The sequence below is a fragment of the Arachis hypogaea genome, chromosome 15 (assembly GCF_003086295.3).
Source record: "Arachis hypogaea cultivar Tifrunner chromosome 15, arahy.Tifrunner.gnm2.J5K5, whole genome shotgun sequence".
NCBI classification, from domain to species: Eukaryota; Viridiplantae; Streptophyta; class Magnoliopsida; order Fabales; family Fabaceae; genus Arachis; species Arachis hypogaea.
Window position 1 is genome coordinate 133,897,552 of NC_092050.1, and position 18,181 is coordinate 133,915,732.

The 18,181-nt window shown below is 34.5% G+C and overlaps 1 protein-coding gene across 1 annotated transcript in view; it reads left to right on the forward strand.

Annotated features, from left to right (window-relative positions):
* The first annotated feature begins 5,582 nt into the window (after positions 1–5,582).
* LOC112748960 (methyl-CpG-binding domain-containing protein 9-like) overlaps positions 5,583–18,181 on the forward strand; it is a 21,525-nt gene continuing 8,926 nt past the window's right edge. Inside the window, 13 exon segments of the mRNA XM_072218089.1 lie at positions 5,583–6,344; positions 7,626–7,812; positions 7,909–8,340; positions 8,476–9,552; positions 9,660–10,352; positions 10,921–11,226; positions 12,001–12,336; positions 13,181–13,279; positions 13,367–13,801; positions 14,277–15,871; positions 15,873–16,455; positions 16,660–16,720; positions 17,746–17,900. Coding sequence (XP_072074190.1) covers positions 5,824–6,344; positions 7,626–7,812; positions 7,909–8,340; positions 8,476–9,552; positions 9,660–10,352; positions 10,921–11,226; positions 12,001–12,336; positions 13,181–13,279; positions 13,367–13,801; positions 14,277–15,871; positions 15,873–16,455; positions 16,660–16,720; positions 17,746–17,900 — 6,480 coding nt within the window. The 5' untranslated portion in view covers positions 5,583–5,823.

Genomic DNA, 18,181 nt, shown 5'->3' on the forward strand with positions numbered 1-18,181 from the left:
ATAGATCATGAGAGAGCTAATTATGGAATAATATCCTAATAAATTAAATTAATTTTTTTCTTTGATCTTTTTTTATTATTTAATATTTTTCTGTTTTTTTTCCTAATTATGATTTCTAACAATTTTTAGTAATGTAGTAGTTAGAGAGACGTAAGAAGGATTTAGCATCTAATTCTTCTTTAGAATAGGATTTAGCAACAATTGCCTTCTTTTTTGTTTCATCCTTCTCTTGTTTCTAGTATAACTTTTGATGATATAGTGAAGGAGGTTCATCCGAGTCTTACTCAATAAGAAATAACATATTAACTTGTCATTTGGGAGATAGCGCAATTGTATTATTTTTCTAGGTAAGGTTGTACTATGGATGATGTGCATTGCTAGAGAAGTAGTCTTGATACTTCTTCAATTTTCATTATCTTTCTAGTAAGAATTTTGCTTATTCTTTAATCAATTGATTCAACCATCACAAAAAAATTATCAATGTTCAAACTTTGCACTCCATTATTTATAGTCCTAATAATGGATCTCATAACTACAAAGGTATGTTAGATCTCAAAGTTGTTTATAGTAATATGGTCATTGAAGAGACATTAGAAGGATTTAGAATCTGATCATTCTTTAGAATATGATCTTTTTTCAAAAACAATTATGCTATTATCTCTGATATTGAGTTAGATCATATTTTAAAGCTCTCAAGAAACCATCCTAGGTTCAAGCTATGGAAGAAGAATTTGAGTAATTTAAGAAAAAAAATCAAGTTTGACACTAGCAAAAGTACAAAATCGTTTAAAGACTTTCAAGAAATAAATGATACTAGCAAAAGAACTAGAATCCAAAAGTGGAATAAAATGGAATAAAACTACTAAGACATTTGAGACTACTTCAGAAGTATGAAAAACTTTAATAAAAGTATGTATGACACTTCTATTTAGTATTAGTTTTTTTATAGCATTTGTACGTACATGTTCTAAATGTATATTAGATTATAATTATTTTCTTTTTTATTTTCAGTCTAATCTTAAACTGAGACAGATTAAAGAAAAATCTCTTTATTACTTGGACATTCTTAGAGAGATATATGAAAAAGATATAGCAATTGGACAACAAAATGAAACTGCTAAAGAAAGATTATATATGAAGATGGTCAAATGAGAAGGACATCAATATTAATGATATTGATGAAATGTAAGTGAATAATTAGATTCACTTAAAAAGTTTCAATACTTTTGCATATGTAAATGAGAGTGTTCCAACAACTTCAACTACACAAGCTCCATGTGCCACTCCATCTGATATTGATACTTTATCTTCCAAAAGTGAAAAAAGAAAAGCAAGTGATGAAAATTCATTAGAACTTAAAGAAGTTTTTGCATCAATGAAAGAAATTGCACAAGCTGTTATTATTACAAGGTCTCACGTTTGGAAGACTTCTAAACTATTTAAAGCAATTCATAACTTGGGTGTACAAGATCATAAACTTTTTGAAACTGTTGAGTGACTTATTGAGCATCGTACTTTAATTGATGTCTTGTTTGGATGTCCAAAAGAGTTGCTCTTAGGATGGTTGTACAACAAGTTAGGTTAGTTTCATGTCTAATAATTTCACAAAGTTCATGTGTTTTTTAAAGTAGATTTTGAGTGATATTTTGTGTTTTTTTATTTTGACAAATAAATACTTATGTTGCATGAATTTACTTTTGTTAAATTTGAATTAAAATATTTATGAGTTGTTAGTAGATAACTTAATTTATTTTTGTGTTGATGACTTTACTAATTGTAGACTCTGGTTTTGGTCTTCTACGTACTTTATAAGGATGAAAAATAATTTTTTTATTTTTTAAAAGAGGTAAACAAATTTTAATTGAAGAAAAATTTAATTAAAAAAATATTTTTAATTATTTCATATAATTTAATAAATAAATATATTTATTATTTAAATATAATATTATATTAATAAAGGATAAATTTGTCCATTATAAAATTTTAATTCATTTAATAAATATTTCAAATACTAGAATTCAATTCAATTCTATAATTTTATTAATTCATCCCAAATACTGATATTCAATTTAATTATGACGAATTCAATTCCTAATAGAATTCAATTCAATTTAATTCTATATCATTAAAAATTTTAAAATAAGTTGTAAATGAATTCACATGTGAGAAAGTATATATGAGATAGCCTTTTGGTTTAAAGACAAGATGTATCTACATCATATACCGAAACTGATGAAAGCATTATAAGCTTTCAAGTAAGCTCCAAAAGCTTTGTATAATCGTTCGGGTTCCTTTTTAACTTGGGACGGCTTCAAGAAAGGCATTCATGATTCGACTTTGTTTACTCTTCATCAAGATTAAGACCTTTTAATTGTTTACATATAAGCTGACAACATCATTTTCGAAACAACTCAAAATTTATTGTGCAAATACTTCGCTAATTTAATGAAAAGTGAATTTGAGATGAGGGTGACGAGAGAGTTGAAGTTTTTTATTGGTCTTAAAATCAAAGAAATTGAGAAAGACATCGATAATACTCCAAGGATCTTTTTAAAAAAAAAAATCAATTTGCAAAATTCTAAACCGATGATAACTTTCATGTATTATTTTTAGATCATTAATGTTGATATAGATAGAAAAAGTGCCCCTGATACCACTTACTAAAAGATAATTGAATCATAATACAATAATGTCAAATTGATTGCTACAGAAATTGCGTCACCCGCTAGACAAGGAAAGCATTACCACGAATGATGCAAACTCAAGGGCACGTCAGGAAGTATGGAACAGATTTATAAAACATGCTCTGATGGTATTGATTTGTTCGAGTTGACTTTTCATTTGTATTTTTTTTTTGAAACAAGAACACTCAACACAGTAGAATGAAATAGAAAAACAACAAAGCAAACAACTAAACATAAACCATAATAACTAACTCCATTATCATCTCTGGCATTACCATCAACAACAAAAGGAATCAGCACCACTTAAATCCTTGTAGCTCAAAGATGATTTGTTGATAATTACTCCACACAGGTCTCCTTATTCCGAAATCTCCTCTCATTCCTTTCTATCTACACATTCTAAATAATCGTAAAGAATCTCATCAATACTTCTTACGCTCCTCTTTTTTGGTAGGAACTCCTGTCCAACTTTTAAAATGATCCTTTAATATTCTTAAAAAGGACCACAACTGTCCAAATTCAGATAGCCACGCGCACCGCACTTGCCAAGTAAACTCACAATCAAAAAATAAATGGTGAATATATTCAATATCCTTTTTACATAAAACGCAGACATTATCACCTTGAGTAATAATTCCAAGTCTACTCAGTCTTTCCTTTATATTCACTCTGCCAATCAAAATAAACCAGGTAAACAACTCTACTCTTGGCAGAACTAATTCTCTCCAAATTATTTTGGTGAAGCTATAACTTGTTACGTCCTCCAAAAGCGTTTCTGTCTGTAATACTTGCACAAATGAGTTAGTAGAAAATATTCTTTGTCTATCAATTTTTCAGACGACCTTATCTTCTCTATCATTAGATATCTGAACAGGTCTTAGTGTATCATATAGCTGATTTAATAATTTTAACTCTCACTGGTATAATTATCGCATCTATTGAAAGTTTCATATACGCTCTAATTCATCACAAAACCCACAAATTTCCTATGACAGATCCTCATTGGTTTAAAACTGAGAAAAGTCTTGAAAGAAAATATTTCAACGAATCACCCTGTAGCCAAACATCCTTCAAAAATCAAGTTCTCATTCCGTTATCTACCTCTATAGTTAATCCAGTAACCATCTTAAGTTATGACATTCATGATAGCACTAAAAAATTTGATTTTTTTTATTTTGTATTTTTTTAAGTTATGACATTAATGATAGTACAAAAATATTTTTTTTTTCCATTTTGTAATATAATGTTTAATTTGAAAAATTTATTTTCTTTTTCTAGGTGTATACATATTCAATATAAGGATTTTGTTTTTTTTTTTTTGTATATAACATTTGATTTTGGAGAATTTATTTTTTCTTTTCTTAGCTGAGAAGAATAAAAAAATAGTTATGGAGATAAAACTAAAGTAAATCTAATTCTGAGAATTTAATTAGGGGTATAATTTTAGGTATGTCTAAAATAAGTATAATAATTATGTGTTTATTGGATGTGCCATATTTATATAGATTATTAAATTTTATTAAATGAAAATTAAATGCTAATATAAAAGATTAAAAGAAGAGCATTGATGGACTCTAATATTCATTTTAAATGACAATACTTTAATACATAATACTTTAAATGGCAATAAAATCTTTTATTCTTAAATAATTTAAATATAAAATATATAAATACAAAATATATGAGTATTTTTTATTCATTAAGTTAATTATTATACAAAAAATTTTTATAATATTAAAAAATTATGTTAAAATAATATTTTAAACTATAACGTAAGAATATAAAATAATTAAAATTTTATTTTATATTATTTGATAAATAATTAGATTATTATATTCAAAATTTATTAACTAACTACTGTTGTTAAAGATATTATTATATAATATAATTTTTCATTAAAAATATTTTTAAAAATATAATTTATTTAAAATATTATATATAATACATAAAAATATTAATTTTTTTATTTTTTTAATTTAAAAAAAATAGAATAAATAATATAATACTAAATACATGCCTATCACATTATATATTTACTTATATTAGTAAGACTGAAACTAATCAAACTTACGTAATTAAAATTTTGAATATAGTAATTTAATTATTTGTCAAGTAATATATAATAAAATTTTAATTATTTTATATTTTTATATTACAGTTTAAAATATTATTTTAATATAATTTTTTAATATTATAAAAATTTCTTACACAATAATTAATCTTAATGAATAAAGAATACTCATATTTTTTATATTTATATCTTTTATATTTAATTATTTAAGAATAAAAGATTTTGTTATCATTTGAATTATTGTATATTAAAATATTGTCATTTAAAATATTTATTTATGTACTAAAATATTCTATATTTATTAGAATCCAACAATGTTCTTTTTTTATATTAATCTTTGATTTTTATCTAATAAAATCTAATAATCTATATAAATGTGACACATCTAAAAATATATGATTGTTATGCTCATTTTAGACATATCCTATAATTTTGATGAATTAATTATAAATTGAGATTAAATTAATTTTATTGTTATTAATGCCAAACTTAGAATTATTTAGATAAAATTTTTTAAAATAATTGAAAATGAGAGAAACTTGAATCTGCTGGTAAAATAAATAATAAAAATATTAAATATAATTAAATATAATTATATAATATACTAATCGGCGCGCAACCAATTGCCATCCCTTCTACTGACTACTGAGTTCGAGTACTACTAACTAATATTTGCTCACTTCACTTCGCGACTTGGCACTTCAACAAACAAAACAAAACAAAAGAAATAAGGAAAAAGAGTTGCTAAAATTTAAAAAGAAGGAAAAAATTAAAAAAGAAAAAAGAAAAAAAAGCAAAAGAGAAGAAGGAAACAGAGAAAGAGATTTACGAGTTTACGCTCTGATACGGATACGGTCCCATCCCTGTCTTTCTCTTTTCCTCATTCTCTCTCTCTCTCTCTCTCTCTCTCTCTCTATCTCTCTCTCTCTTCAATCTTTTTCAGTTCCTCTTCGATCCGCGAACTCGCTTAGCTTCGCTTCACAATCTTTTCAACCTGTCGAATCGCACAATGGTACAACTGAAAAACCCTAACTCGCCTTCTTCTGACTCACTGCTACCCGCTCTCCGATGATCATGGAACTCACAGATTCCGGTTCCGCCGGCGACCGCACCACCGCTCCGCAGCCTCAAGACTCTCGCTCCTCCGGCCTCGAAATCGACCTCAACGAGATCCCTTACGCCGCAGCTTCACCTTCTTCCAACCACGCCGAAACCCTACCGCCGCCACCGGACTCCGCCGTCGACATCGTCCGCGCTTATCACGAGAACCCCGCGCCGCTACCAGGAGCTCCCGCCTCGCTACCCCGCGGCTCTGCTCCCTGTGCCACATGCTCTAAGCCGCCTGGTGCCGCCGGTGTTGTCGTCTGCGACGGCTGTGAGCGCGTGTTCCACATCGCATGTGCTGGGTTTCGCGGGACCCGCCAGGCGGCGATCCTTGATGAGTGGCTCTGCAGCGAGTGTGCCGTCGGCGGAGTGAGGAGCAAGAGGTGGCCGCTCGGCGTCAAGTCCAAGCAGCTCCTGGATATCAATGCCTCGCCGCCCAGTGATGCTGACGGAGAAGGTGCTGGCGAGGAGTTACAGGATTCGAGGTATGTGTTAAAAAAAAAAACTCTAGCTTTTTTCTTGTTATATATGCGTGAGCTGTTATAACCCTAGTTTTAGTTAGGCGTTGTTCTTCCAATGCAGTTTATGCGGCAAGTTTTAATCCTTTTACTTAATTTCAGTACGCTTGGAAACAAGTAGGATAGTTTATTGTTTATTCTGAGATTAAGAAATTTTAGGGTGTTAGAGCTAATGTAGTTAGGTGCTTTAATGGCGCGTTGTTGCACTGAGGAAAGTCGTTTTGATCTTCAAATTTAGTAAGTTCGTTGTATGCGTATAGGCTACCTTAGTTTTTTATTGGCAACTGTTTTTTCCCCCTTTTTTTGGGGGTTTTGTGGTGGGGGGGGGGGGGGAGTTAGGTGGCTCACCAGATAATTGAACTTCTTAGATTTTAAATGCATATAGTGTTGAAACTGGGACACAGTTTGCTAATATGATTCCTGTTACAATTATATTGCTACCATAGCTTTTTCAGCATTTGTTTACCAAGAATCATTTGGTGCCATTTTTTGCAACCTTAGTATAAGGACATGATATTAGAAAAACAAGATTTGAAGCTTGCTATTATTACTAGTATCATTTTATTGTAAATTAGGTTAGGAAATGCACAAATGAAATGCTCTTATGTTTCTCTTCTTCACTCTTTGGTGTATTGTTTGTCGGTACAATGAGTTTTACAAAGTATTTTTGTTCATGTGTTAATGAAAAGAGATTTAAGCTCTGTAGGAATCTATCCATGTGAACCATAATCATTATGCATGGAATTTCATGTAATTCCCTGGCACTTGATGATGCATGCATCACAGCATCAGCATATCCAAACCGTCTTTCTTTGTCAAACTAACAAAAATTTTTTTTATTATGAGCACGCTTAGCGCATTCGCCTGTTAAAATTGTGTAAGGTAGGCATTAAATATGACCTATGTATCACTGTTCTTCAAGTTTCTGGTTTCCGAATAGTAGATTGTAAATGTCAAATCTCAATTAATTTCAGCATATTCTGATGAACTAAAATTTAGCCTAAGCAGCATATTATTTGAGTTTTGAGATTCATCAATTGACATGTTAATGTAATAATGTTTATTTGAAGTTTGAACACTGAAAGCTTTTATTCAAACTTGGTTGGTAGGTGTTGAATTTGTATGGTACTTCTCTTTTTATTGCTGAACCTTCTTACTTATTGAATTCGTGTATTTTAATTTAGCATAATGAATTTTCCGGAATCCCAGTTGCAATTGGTTACTGTTTACATTTATTTTTGATTTTAGAAAGCACACTCCGGGTGATAATTCTTTTGGTGCCAATCCATTTGGTGCCCCAGTGACATGTTCAAACTACTACAATGGGAACACTTTTGGCTTCCAAAAGGCATCGGGAGTTGTAACACATGCTGTTAGAGTGGGTTTTGAGGATATACTGAATCATACCCAATCAATGACTAGATGCTTTGAGGAGGTATATACAGATTTTCCTATTGGAATTCATAGTAATTGTAATAGTAATATAGCTATTAGAATCCCATCTCGGAGTCCAAATGAGATATTTTTGCAGGCTCTTAGAGACTTCATATCTGAAAGGCGTGGTGTGCTAGAGGAAGGTTGGCGAGTGGAATTTAGGCAATCCATGAACAGTTCTGAACTGTATGCAGTTTACTGTGCTCCTGATGGGAAAATTTTTGATTCTGTGTATGAAGTAGCTTGTTATTTGGGGCTAACATCTGGCTACAACTCTATGGAATCCGAAGTTAGAAATGATAGGTCTCTTGCTTCATTAGGTGGAACTCATCTATCCAGAAAAAGAAAGTCAACAAGGAATCTATCCAATGGTTTTGTCGAAAAATTAGGAACCTTGATCAATAGTTACTGTAGGGATTCTCCATCTGATGCTTTAACTGTGGAATGTACTGGTGATCATGGGCATGTCCACAAAGCCTCAGAAATTGCAAGAAAAGAGGATTGTCATTCAGGTTGTCTGCAATCTTCTGTAAGTAATCTCCTCTTATTTCTTAGTAGATCTGCTTTCTTATATTTCCCCATGCTAGTACATAATTTTGGGAATTGTTATAGTGAAGTTGAAAGTAAGTTTTCAAGCCTGACTATATGGTGTTTTATATTTCAGGATAGACTTCCTCTACGGTTCGGCGATTTTTTTGTTCTTTCTTTGGGAAAAGTTGATGATAGACCTACATATTATGATGTTCACCTTATCTGTCCCATAGGTTATAAATCTTGTTGGCATGATAAGATTACTGGTTCTCTTTTTACATGTGAAGTTTTAGAGGGTGGTGATTCTGGACCTATATTTAGGATAAAAAGGTGCTCTTGTTCTGAGTTTCCTGTTCCAGTTGGGTCAACTGTCCTATCAATGTCAAATCTCTGTCAATTTTTGAATAAAAATAATGGTGAGAGAAAGACTGATGATAGCATGGATTACGATGTTCATGAAAGTATCCAGATGATTCTTTCAGATCCTTGTGTGCCAACGGAAAATGATGTCATTAATTGTATTGCAAGTTTCTCAAATGAAACATGTGCTGGAGATTCAATATCCCAAGACTCAGGATTGATTGATGGAATTGGTGAAATTTTGGTGGAAGAGAGGTCATCATCTGCGGCTTGGAGAGTTATTTCTCAGAAGGTAGTAAATGCGTGCAATGATATCTGCAAGCAGAAAGGAAGCCTTAAGTTCTATTGTAAACATATTGAAGATGAACCGTGCTTACACAAATGGGACACAACTAGGAAAAAAAGTGATGCACACTTTTCTTTGTTGGATAAATTTTGTGGTTCACTATGTTCAGTTAGCGTTCCGGATGTAACTTATGCAGACAATGATCTAAAAGGTCTCTCTGAGGTTTTAGGAAAATGGCTGGAGCAAGATAGATTTGGATTAGATGTAGAATTTGTGCAAGAAGTATTGGAACAGCTTCCGGGTGTTAAAGAGTCTCTGAAGTATGAACTTCTAAGCAGTCGGAGTAATAGCTCATCATTGCCAACAGTTGAGAATGGTTTCCTAGTGGTTGAATGGAGAGGTGGATCACAATATCAGGATGAAAATGAAGCAGTTCAAGGTTCGTACAAGAAGCCCAGAAAAGTGGGACTGACTGAAAAAAGCGTCAGGGAAGATCGTTGTCCACCTCCTGGGAAGTCGTTATGTTCTAGAGTTCCTAGTGAACTTATTGGTGACATTCTTCAGGTATTCATAGTGCAACTGAATATATCTTTATTTTACTACCATTTTTATTATTTGTCTATAAGATACATGTTTTGACACGGCTCAACTTTTTTCCTTTTGACTTTCAGGTTTGGGAGCTTTTAGACCGATTTGATGAAATTCTGGACTTGAAAGAGCCGTTGTCGCTAGATGAGCTAGAGAAGGAACTTATCAACCCATGGTTTGATGAATTGGATTTGAATGAGAAATCTGAGAGGGACATTGATGCCGGTCAGGTTTTGAGTTCGCAAGGCACTGATGATGATTGTAGACCAACTCTGTCCTCAAGTTGTGACGCTGGCCCATCAAGATACAAAGAAAGTTCTCATGCCTTTATTCAAATGGAAACAGAAGCAATGAAAGAGGCAGCCCAAGTTAAGTTTGCATCTTTCACTTACGCTCGATGCTTTGGTGTAGCCTTGACAAAGGCCCATAATTCATTGCTAAGAGTGCTAGTTGGTGAACTGCAATCAAAGGTGGCTGCCCTGGTGGATCCAAATTTCGAACCTGGAGAGCCTAAAACAAGACGTGGAAGAAGGAAAGATATAGACAGTGCTATTCCTGCCAAACGTACGAAGCTCAATATGCTTCCTATTAATGAATTAACATGGCCAGAATTAGCTCGTCGATATATCTTGGCTGTCTTATCAATGGATGGGAACCTTGACTCAGCAGAAATTACTGCTCGTGAAAGTGGTAAAGTGTTTCGTTGCTTACGAGGTGATGGTGGCTTGCTTTGTGGTTCCCTTTCTGGTGTGGCTGGGATGGAGGCAGATGCACTGGTGAGCATGGCTTGTGTCTTAGGCAATGCTTGATGATTTGCATTTCATTTTAGCTTTTGTGATAAGATATTCATTTTCTTTATGGGGGGTTTCTATATGGATTTATCTTGCCACTTCTGAGTTGTGTACACTGTACACAAGTACTTTCATTTATTTTGGTGTTGGCAGAAGGACATGGCTTAGAACACAAAAGGAAGTCAAAGATTATTTATTTTAGGGGCCATGGAGAGGCCTTTTTAGTTTGCAGTTGAACTAAGCTAGAAAATGCATATTGCATTGTTGATCTGGAAGCATTCAGGATGGTCATTTTGATAGCTTTATTCCTTTGTTTTAGCTTTATTGTGGCTTGAGAGCTCTTTCCATCTCAGAGCTGAATTACTTTTAGGATTATGTGTCGTTTTGTCATGCAAGATTTGCTGCTAGTCAAAGTGTTAAACCTGTCTACAATATGGTTAGCCTTTATCAAATAGAAGATCAAATGTTTCTGGTTTTAAAATACATAGTCAAACTGAAAGGAGTTCTTAAAAGTTTTTTTTGTTTATTTTTTTTTTGTTTTGGGGGATTGCAGTTGCTTGCTGAGGCTACAAAGAAAATATTTGGTTCTTTGAGCAAAGAGAATGATGTGCTAACCATGGAAGATGATGAGTCCGATGCAAATGATCCTTCTGAAAAAAAATTGGGGAGTGATGGTATTCTTCCCGAATGGGCACAGAAGCTAGAACCTGTCAGAAAGTTGCCAACAAATGTCGGAACCCGAATCAGAAAGTGCGTCTATGATGCTCTGGAAATGAATCCTCCGGAGTGGGCGAGAGAAATACTTGAGCGTTCCATTAGCAAGGAAGTGTACAAGGGAAATGCATCTGGACCAACGAAGGTGTTATTCTGTTTTATCCTTTGCTATATTTAATTTCTTGACACAAGTGGAAATGGCAATACTCATGGTACAACCACTTGTTTTGTTTCACAATATAACTGGTAGCTTTGCAATGTCTTTTTTTTTTCTTCCCTTCTTTTGTGTTTTCCTTTCCACTATGGATCAGATATCTTCCAAAATTTTTTAAATAGATTCCAATATTCCAATGGTCCAGAAAACTGTCAACTACTAGTAGCACTCGTGCAATGGTTGGACTGTTGGACCACAGATTTTCCCGTATTCAATTTTCTAACATTCAGTTCATTGATATCTACAGCAATATCCAATCCATCTAAAGTTTATGTTTTTTAGAGAGATGTTATTTGAACATATCAAACAAATCCACCTATAGTGTCCATAGTGGCAACAAGGTAGAGAGTAGTATATACATTTGGCTTTTTCCACTGCAGGTGGCAACTTCGGATATGATCATTTATCATTTCTGTAGCTTTTATTCCAGATGTACATGAAAAACGATGTTATGTACCTTAACTCTTTTATTGTCACCTATGCCAATATACAATACATGTTTTTGAAAATTATGTTCTCTGAAATTCTGCTTAGAGAAACCGTATTCTTACATTTCTTATATGGCTGTATATGGCAAAAATAAATGGCTTGTTCTCTAATCTTTATAGATGACACTGATAGCTCTGTTATTTTCATTTTGTTTTTATTATGGTGTGATTTATGGAGCTTAATCCTGAATTGAGTATTCTTACTGTTCAAAAACAGAAAGCAGTTCTTCAACTGTTAAGTGATCTGTTTCGTGGAGGAGTGCAGCAGAACCCTAATAAAGGAAGGAAGAAAAAGATTGTTTTGTCAATTTCTGACATTATCATGAAACAATGCCGCATTGTATTACGCCGTGCTGCAGCTGCTGATGATTCAAAGGTTTTCTGCAATTTGCTGGGTAGAAAGTTAATCAATTCTTCTGATAATGATGATGAGGGGCTTCTTGGATCTCCAGCTATGGTGTCCCGTCCTCTTGACTTCCGCACTATCGACCTAAGGTTGGCTGCTGGAGCTTATGGGGGATCTCATGAAGCTTTTCTTGAGGATGTTCATGAGGTCTGTGTTGTGTCAAACCTAGATTGCTTTAACCAAACTGTCTTCCGAATGTCTTTCATTCTCATAGGCTTTCCAATGTTCTTTGATATGTATTTTAGTTTTGTTATTTGTCATACTATTTCCTCCCTGTTTCTTATTATAATATAATATTACAGAAGCATTTAATGTCCTTAGTACACCAAAACTCTGGCCATTATATGACATAGGGTTTTTAGGGGAAGTGATAATTTGCAGCTCATAATACAAATGAAAAGATTCTGTTGATAGCAGATTGAGCAAGATTTTTCTTCTTAAAATGGTTTGGCATCTGCATTTTCACACTTCACTGACATGCATTTTTGTTAATCTGAATACTATTAAATAGCATGCCCTGCAAATTATTCTTGTTCTACCTATTTTTGGGAACTTATTCACTGTTTGATTCCATGGCTCATCAGGGATCATCATATATTTCCTCAAATCTTCCAACTATTATCTTCATGTGCTGTCTAAAAGATTCTCAAGTCACTCAAGATGTTGACAACTTTCTTACATACATTTTTATGGTTTTCTCAGGTTTTCCTGTGCTTCTAGCTATAGAAATCTGGATGTACTCTCCATACTGGAGACCTTAGTTAGGAGAGTAGATCAATAGGTGAAACTATTAAAAAGGATTTAAAATTAATGATTCTGAAGTGATTATGAATTACAATAGAAGATTTAAGAATTAACGATTCTGAAGTGATTGTGAATTACATTAGAATAGATAGTATGACCTCATGTGATCGACGTAGCCGACCTCACTTAGTGAGAGAAGGCTGTTTTTTGTGGGCACTAAACTGTAAGTTCTGGATTTGCTGTGCAGCTTTGGAACAATGTTCGTGTTGCTTTTGGGGATCAACCTGATTTAGTTGAACTGGCTGAAAAATTATCCCAGAATTTCAAATCATTGTATGATGAGGAGGTTGGTAGCCTTTGTGTATGTGGATACATTAATATATATGTAATTGTGCTTTCTCTACTAAAGCATTTGAATCATTTCTGGGTACAGGTTGTCACCTATTTTGAAAAATTTGTGGAGTATTCGAAGGTGGGATGCTTGAATGCAGAAATGAGAAAAGAAGTTGAAGATTTTATTGCATCAACAAGTGAGATTCCTAAAGCTCCTTGGGATGAGGGAGTCTGTAAAGTATGTGGGATTGATAGGGATGATGATAGTGTCTTACTATGTGATACTTGTGATGCTGAGTATCATACATATTGTCTGAATCCTCCACTTGCAAGGATCCCTGAAGGAAACTGGTACTGCCCTTCTTGTGTCAATGGTAAGCATGCCACTCAAGATGTTACAAATCATGCGCAGATTATTGGCAAGCGTCGAAGTAAGAAGTTCCAGGGAGAAGTTCATTCTCTTTACTTGGATGTGCTAACTCATTTATCTGCTGTAATGGAAGAAAAAGAATACTGGGAGTACAGTGTGGGCGAGGTTTGTTGATTTGTACATTTATTTTGCCTTTTGTTTCATGTTTCTACTTTTCTTTTATTTTTAATTTTTTTCCTGGATTATATTACTTGATATTTGATATGTCATCCTTTGCGGTGAAAAGGATTTCTTTCATAGTTATTGAAGAGTTGTGGTATATGCTGCCATTGCCCATTTATCAAAGGAATGATATTAATTTGATTCTTTTTGCATTGATGATATACTGCCTTGATTCTTGTGATTGCTGATTTACATTTCTTGCTTGAATTCCTTGATAGAGCTCATTCTCTTGTATCAGAAAATGATTTCTGCCTTTTAAAGATGCATTCTGATTTTGAAATATTATGTTTTATGCTTGTTAAAGTTGACTACTGTTGTTTCTTGGTTTAAACTGCTGTTCTTTGCAAGCTGTTTTTGTGATGGCATATTTCTATGACTATGCTATTGTCTCCCTTAACTTATATTTTAATGTTTGCAGAGAACTTCCCTTCTTAAGTTTTTGTGCGATGAGTTGCTTAACTCTTCCCTGATACGGCAGCACCTTGAGCAATGTGCAGATTTATCTGCTGAGTTACATCAGAAATTGCGTTCCCTCTCCACAGAATGGAAAAACCTGAAAACTAAAGAAGATATCTTATCCTCAAAGGCTGCAAAAGTTGTTACATGCATGCCAAATACCACTGGAGAAGTTGGTTTCAAGGAAGGGGTCACAGCTGCACTCTCAAGTACGGGTAAATGTCTGGTGCAGCCACATAATGTAATTGACAATCCTAATAATTTTGGGGTATCTGTTGATAGTTTGCAGTCAGAAGAGGTTACTAACGAGAAGCATAGGCTCAATGGTGTTGACAAAAGTGTATCTGTGATAAATTCAGATTCTGAAAACAAACACTTGAACTCCATAGATGTAGAAGGACAACTTAGGAATGTCTCTGCAGCTGTGGCATCCCAGTGTATGGATAAATCCACAAAATCTTTTCCATCACCAAGTCATATGCCTCATGAACAAAATGGTACTAGTGGAGCAGCTCATATCCAGGGTAATCACCAGAAATGTGACGTGAATGACATATCTACTGTTGATGAGTCAGAACCGTATCGCCTTGAGATCAATGCCATCAAGAGTGATATTTCACGATTAGAAGACTCCATAGCTGATGTCGGATCAAAGCTTCTGAAACTTTCCATTCGTCGGGAATTTTTGGGAATTGACTCCATTGGTCGCCTGTATTATGCGTCAGCTGTAGGCAGAGGTCGTTTAGTCGTTGATGCAAGTGCTGCAGTTCTGTATGGAAGACAAATGGCAGTTGGCAGAGATTCTGTTGACAAGTTTTCTTCCCTGCAGCATAATGTATTATCCGACAAGGATAACTATAAGATCATAGGGTTGCAGAAGGACTCCTCTTGTTTAATGTCTCCACCAAGTGATGGTTCAGGCATTAGTTCTTCATGGGTTGCTTATGAAACTGATGCAGAAATAGAAGAGCTTTTAAGTTGGCTGAAGGACAATGACCCTAAAGAAAAAGAACTGAAAGATTCTATTATGATGTGGCCAAAATCAAGAGCTCAAGAGTTTCTTAATTCACCGAATGAAGGTCAGGTTGAGGAACAAGGGAATTTTCCTATACCAAGAAATAAGGAGAAAACAGCATCCAATTCTCTGGTTACAAAGGCGACATCTTTGCTGGAAAAGAATTATGGTCCATTCTTTGAGTGGGATGGCACTGAAGTGTCGAAGAAGCGAAGTAAAAATGCCAGAGTAAATAATGATGAAAAGTTGTATAGGTGTGAATGCCTAGAACCAATATGGCCATCTAGGAAGCACTGCATGTCTTGCCACAAAACTGTTTCAAGTGATGTTGAGCTGGTTGAACACATTGATGGGAAATGCAATGCAGGTCTTCCAGCCTTGGAGAAGAATAGGGATGATAATTTATCTTCTAAAGGAAGAGGGAACACAAAATGTGATTCCTCTCGGGAAATATTCAGAGGTGATGCAGATACAGCTGGAACTGCGGCTGCAACCAATGTTTCTTCTAAGCTTAGCTCAAGATTGATTAAATTTCAAATGAAGAATCCTCTTGCCATTTAACTTTGAAGATATATGTTCTAAGTTTGTGACAAATGATTCATGCAAGGAAGTTGTCAGAGAAATAGGTCTTATTGGTTCAAATGGGATTCCATCCTTTCTTCCTTCCATATCTCCCTTTGTTAGTGATTCTACACTCATGCTATTCTCAGCTCAAAACAATGATCGTACTGGTGGTGGAGAATCACTAACATCAGAATGTCAGGTTTCTCTGGGAAGCACTGATGGAGCTGGCAAATGCCATGATAAAAAGTCTGGAATGTCTTTAGCTTCAAATGAAATTAGTAAAGCAGGGATTTCCAATAAAATATCTTTGGAACAAAAAGATGGAAATCTCTCTGAAGGAAATCCTGCTTTGGATATAGGGGTAGATAGCTGCTGTGTGGTCCCATTGTCTTCTTTGAGACCATTAGTTGGCAGATCTTCACATATTTTGAGGCAACTGAAGATCAGTTTACTGGATATGGATGCTGCTCTCCCAAAGGTTGCTTTGAGACCATCAAAGGCACAGTCAGACAGAAGGCAGGCATGGCGGGCATTTGTAAAATCTGCAGAGACAATATATCAGGTTTGTCTTTCTTCTCTGGCTCTAGAATATATATATCAACAGTCATTGTCGAAACACATCTCATTTCTCATTTTCAGCTTTGCAGCTTAGCTTACAGAGATACGGTTTTAGCCTTGGGAAACGTAGTGCTAAATTTCAAGTTCAAGTATATTAGAGACAAACTACTTATTTGTTTTGTAAGTGATGTTCCTTTCATTTTTCCAGATGGTTCAGGCGACAATTTCACTTGAGGATATGATTAAGACAGAGTACTTAAGAATGATTGGTATTGGTCATCATTCTCTGTGCTGTCAATCGTTCTTTGTTCCTTGCCTTCGGATTATTCTCTTGATTCAGCTTTTTTGAGATGATTCAAGTTGATCGAACCTCTGCACGGAACAGAAGCAATTGATGCAGATAAATGAAAGAGCGAAAGTCGGAAAAGAGACGATGTTATCATTATGTATTTGGCTGAGAAAGCAGAACTGGTCATTTTTATATGCTGTGTTATTGATCATCCACTGATATCAAGTTTGGATGAGAGAGCTCATGGCATGGGGCTGACTTCAGGTTATTGAAACGGCAGCCACAGCTGCTGGTGTCACTTGTATGCTTGTACATATAGGTAAAGCTGACCTGCTAACCCAGATGCCGGTTTTGGCTAAGCAGAATTTGTAGATCTACCTGCTTGCGGTGAGGGACCAGCAGGAGGTAATTGAGGATGCGTCCAATTTTGAAATGTTTTCTGCTGCTGCTGCTGCTGCTGGCCCATTTGTTGCTCCATAGCGAGAAGTGGCATTTACCTTTTTCATTTTTCTAGCAGAGTCTGATCCATATATGTATACATGGAATTATTGTAAAGAAGGAATAGATGAGAAGTTGAAAAAAAAAAGGATGGGAAGAAGTCAGAATATGTTAATTGAGCAGTTGTAGGCAATATTCATTCTTTCATATTTTTCTCTCACCCCTCACTAAAGTCCTGCACACGCATGCCCATGATTTTGTTCCTGGGCATCTGCAGATGTGTTAGATGCAGGGTAATTATTGGAATCAATGCATTTTCCGTCTGCTTATTGTGCATGCCTAGTGCAGTTCTTTTGTTTTGTTTTACTTGCTGTAGTTTATCTTCATCGTCATGGGCACATCATGTAGAGATGTCAGTGTCCAACACCCTGGCCTAGTCGGTTGAGCTCTCATTCTTAATGGTATGAAAGTGAAACCCATTCATTCATGCATGTTGCCATGAGATCCAACTTATTTGTCTCTTGTATGCATTAATCTGTGTAATAATTCAGATGCATTGACATGTAGATGTGAGCTGGCAGGTCCGTTCACATGAAGCAGTGGCTGCTTCTGCGTTTCTCTGCCAATCTTTGGATCTGTTATTGCCATGCGCAGATTGTCCTGGTTTGGGTGTCTTCCATGGATGCGAATCTCTAAGCTTTGGGACAAAAATAGATTGTTATGTGCATGAATCTCTGACATGTTAGGATCTGTATGAGGGTACTAAATTATTCAAGTTCTCTGCACTGTGATGTGCTGATTTACTGTCGCAAGTTTACTGGAATCATGAAGTGCCTATATCCAATGCTTACAGTTGGTTAATGATCCACTAGGTATTTTACAGTATTTAATGTTATTTAGTGTATCCTTTCTCACTATTGTTAATGAATAATTATCTATTTCTCAAATCAAAACCAGCAAAAGTAATCGTATCCTTGACAGTATGCGAATTTGCTTGGGCATT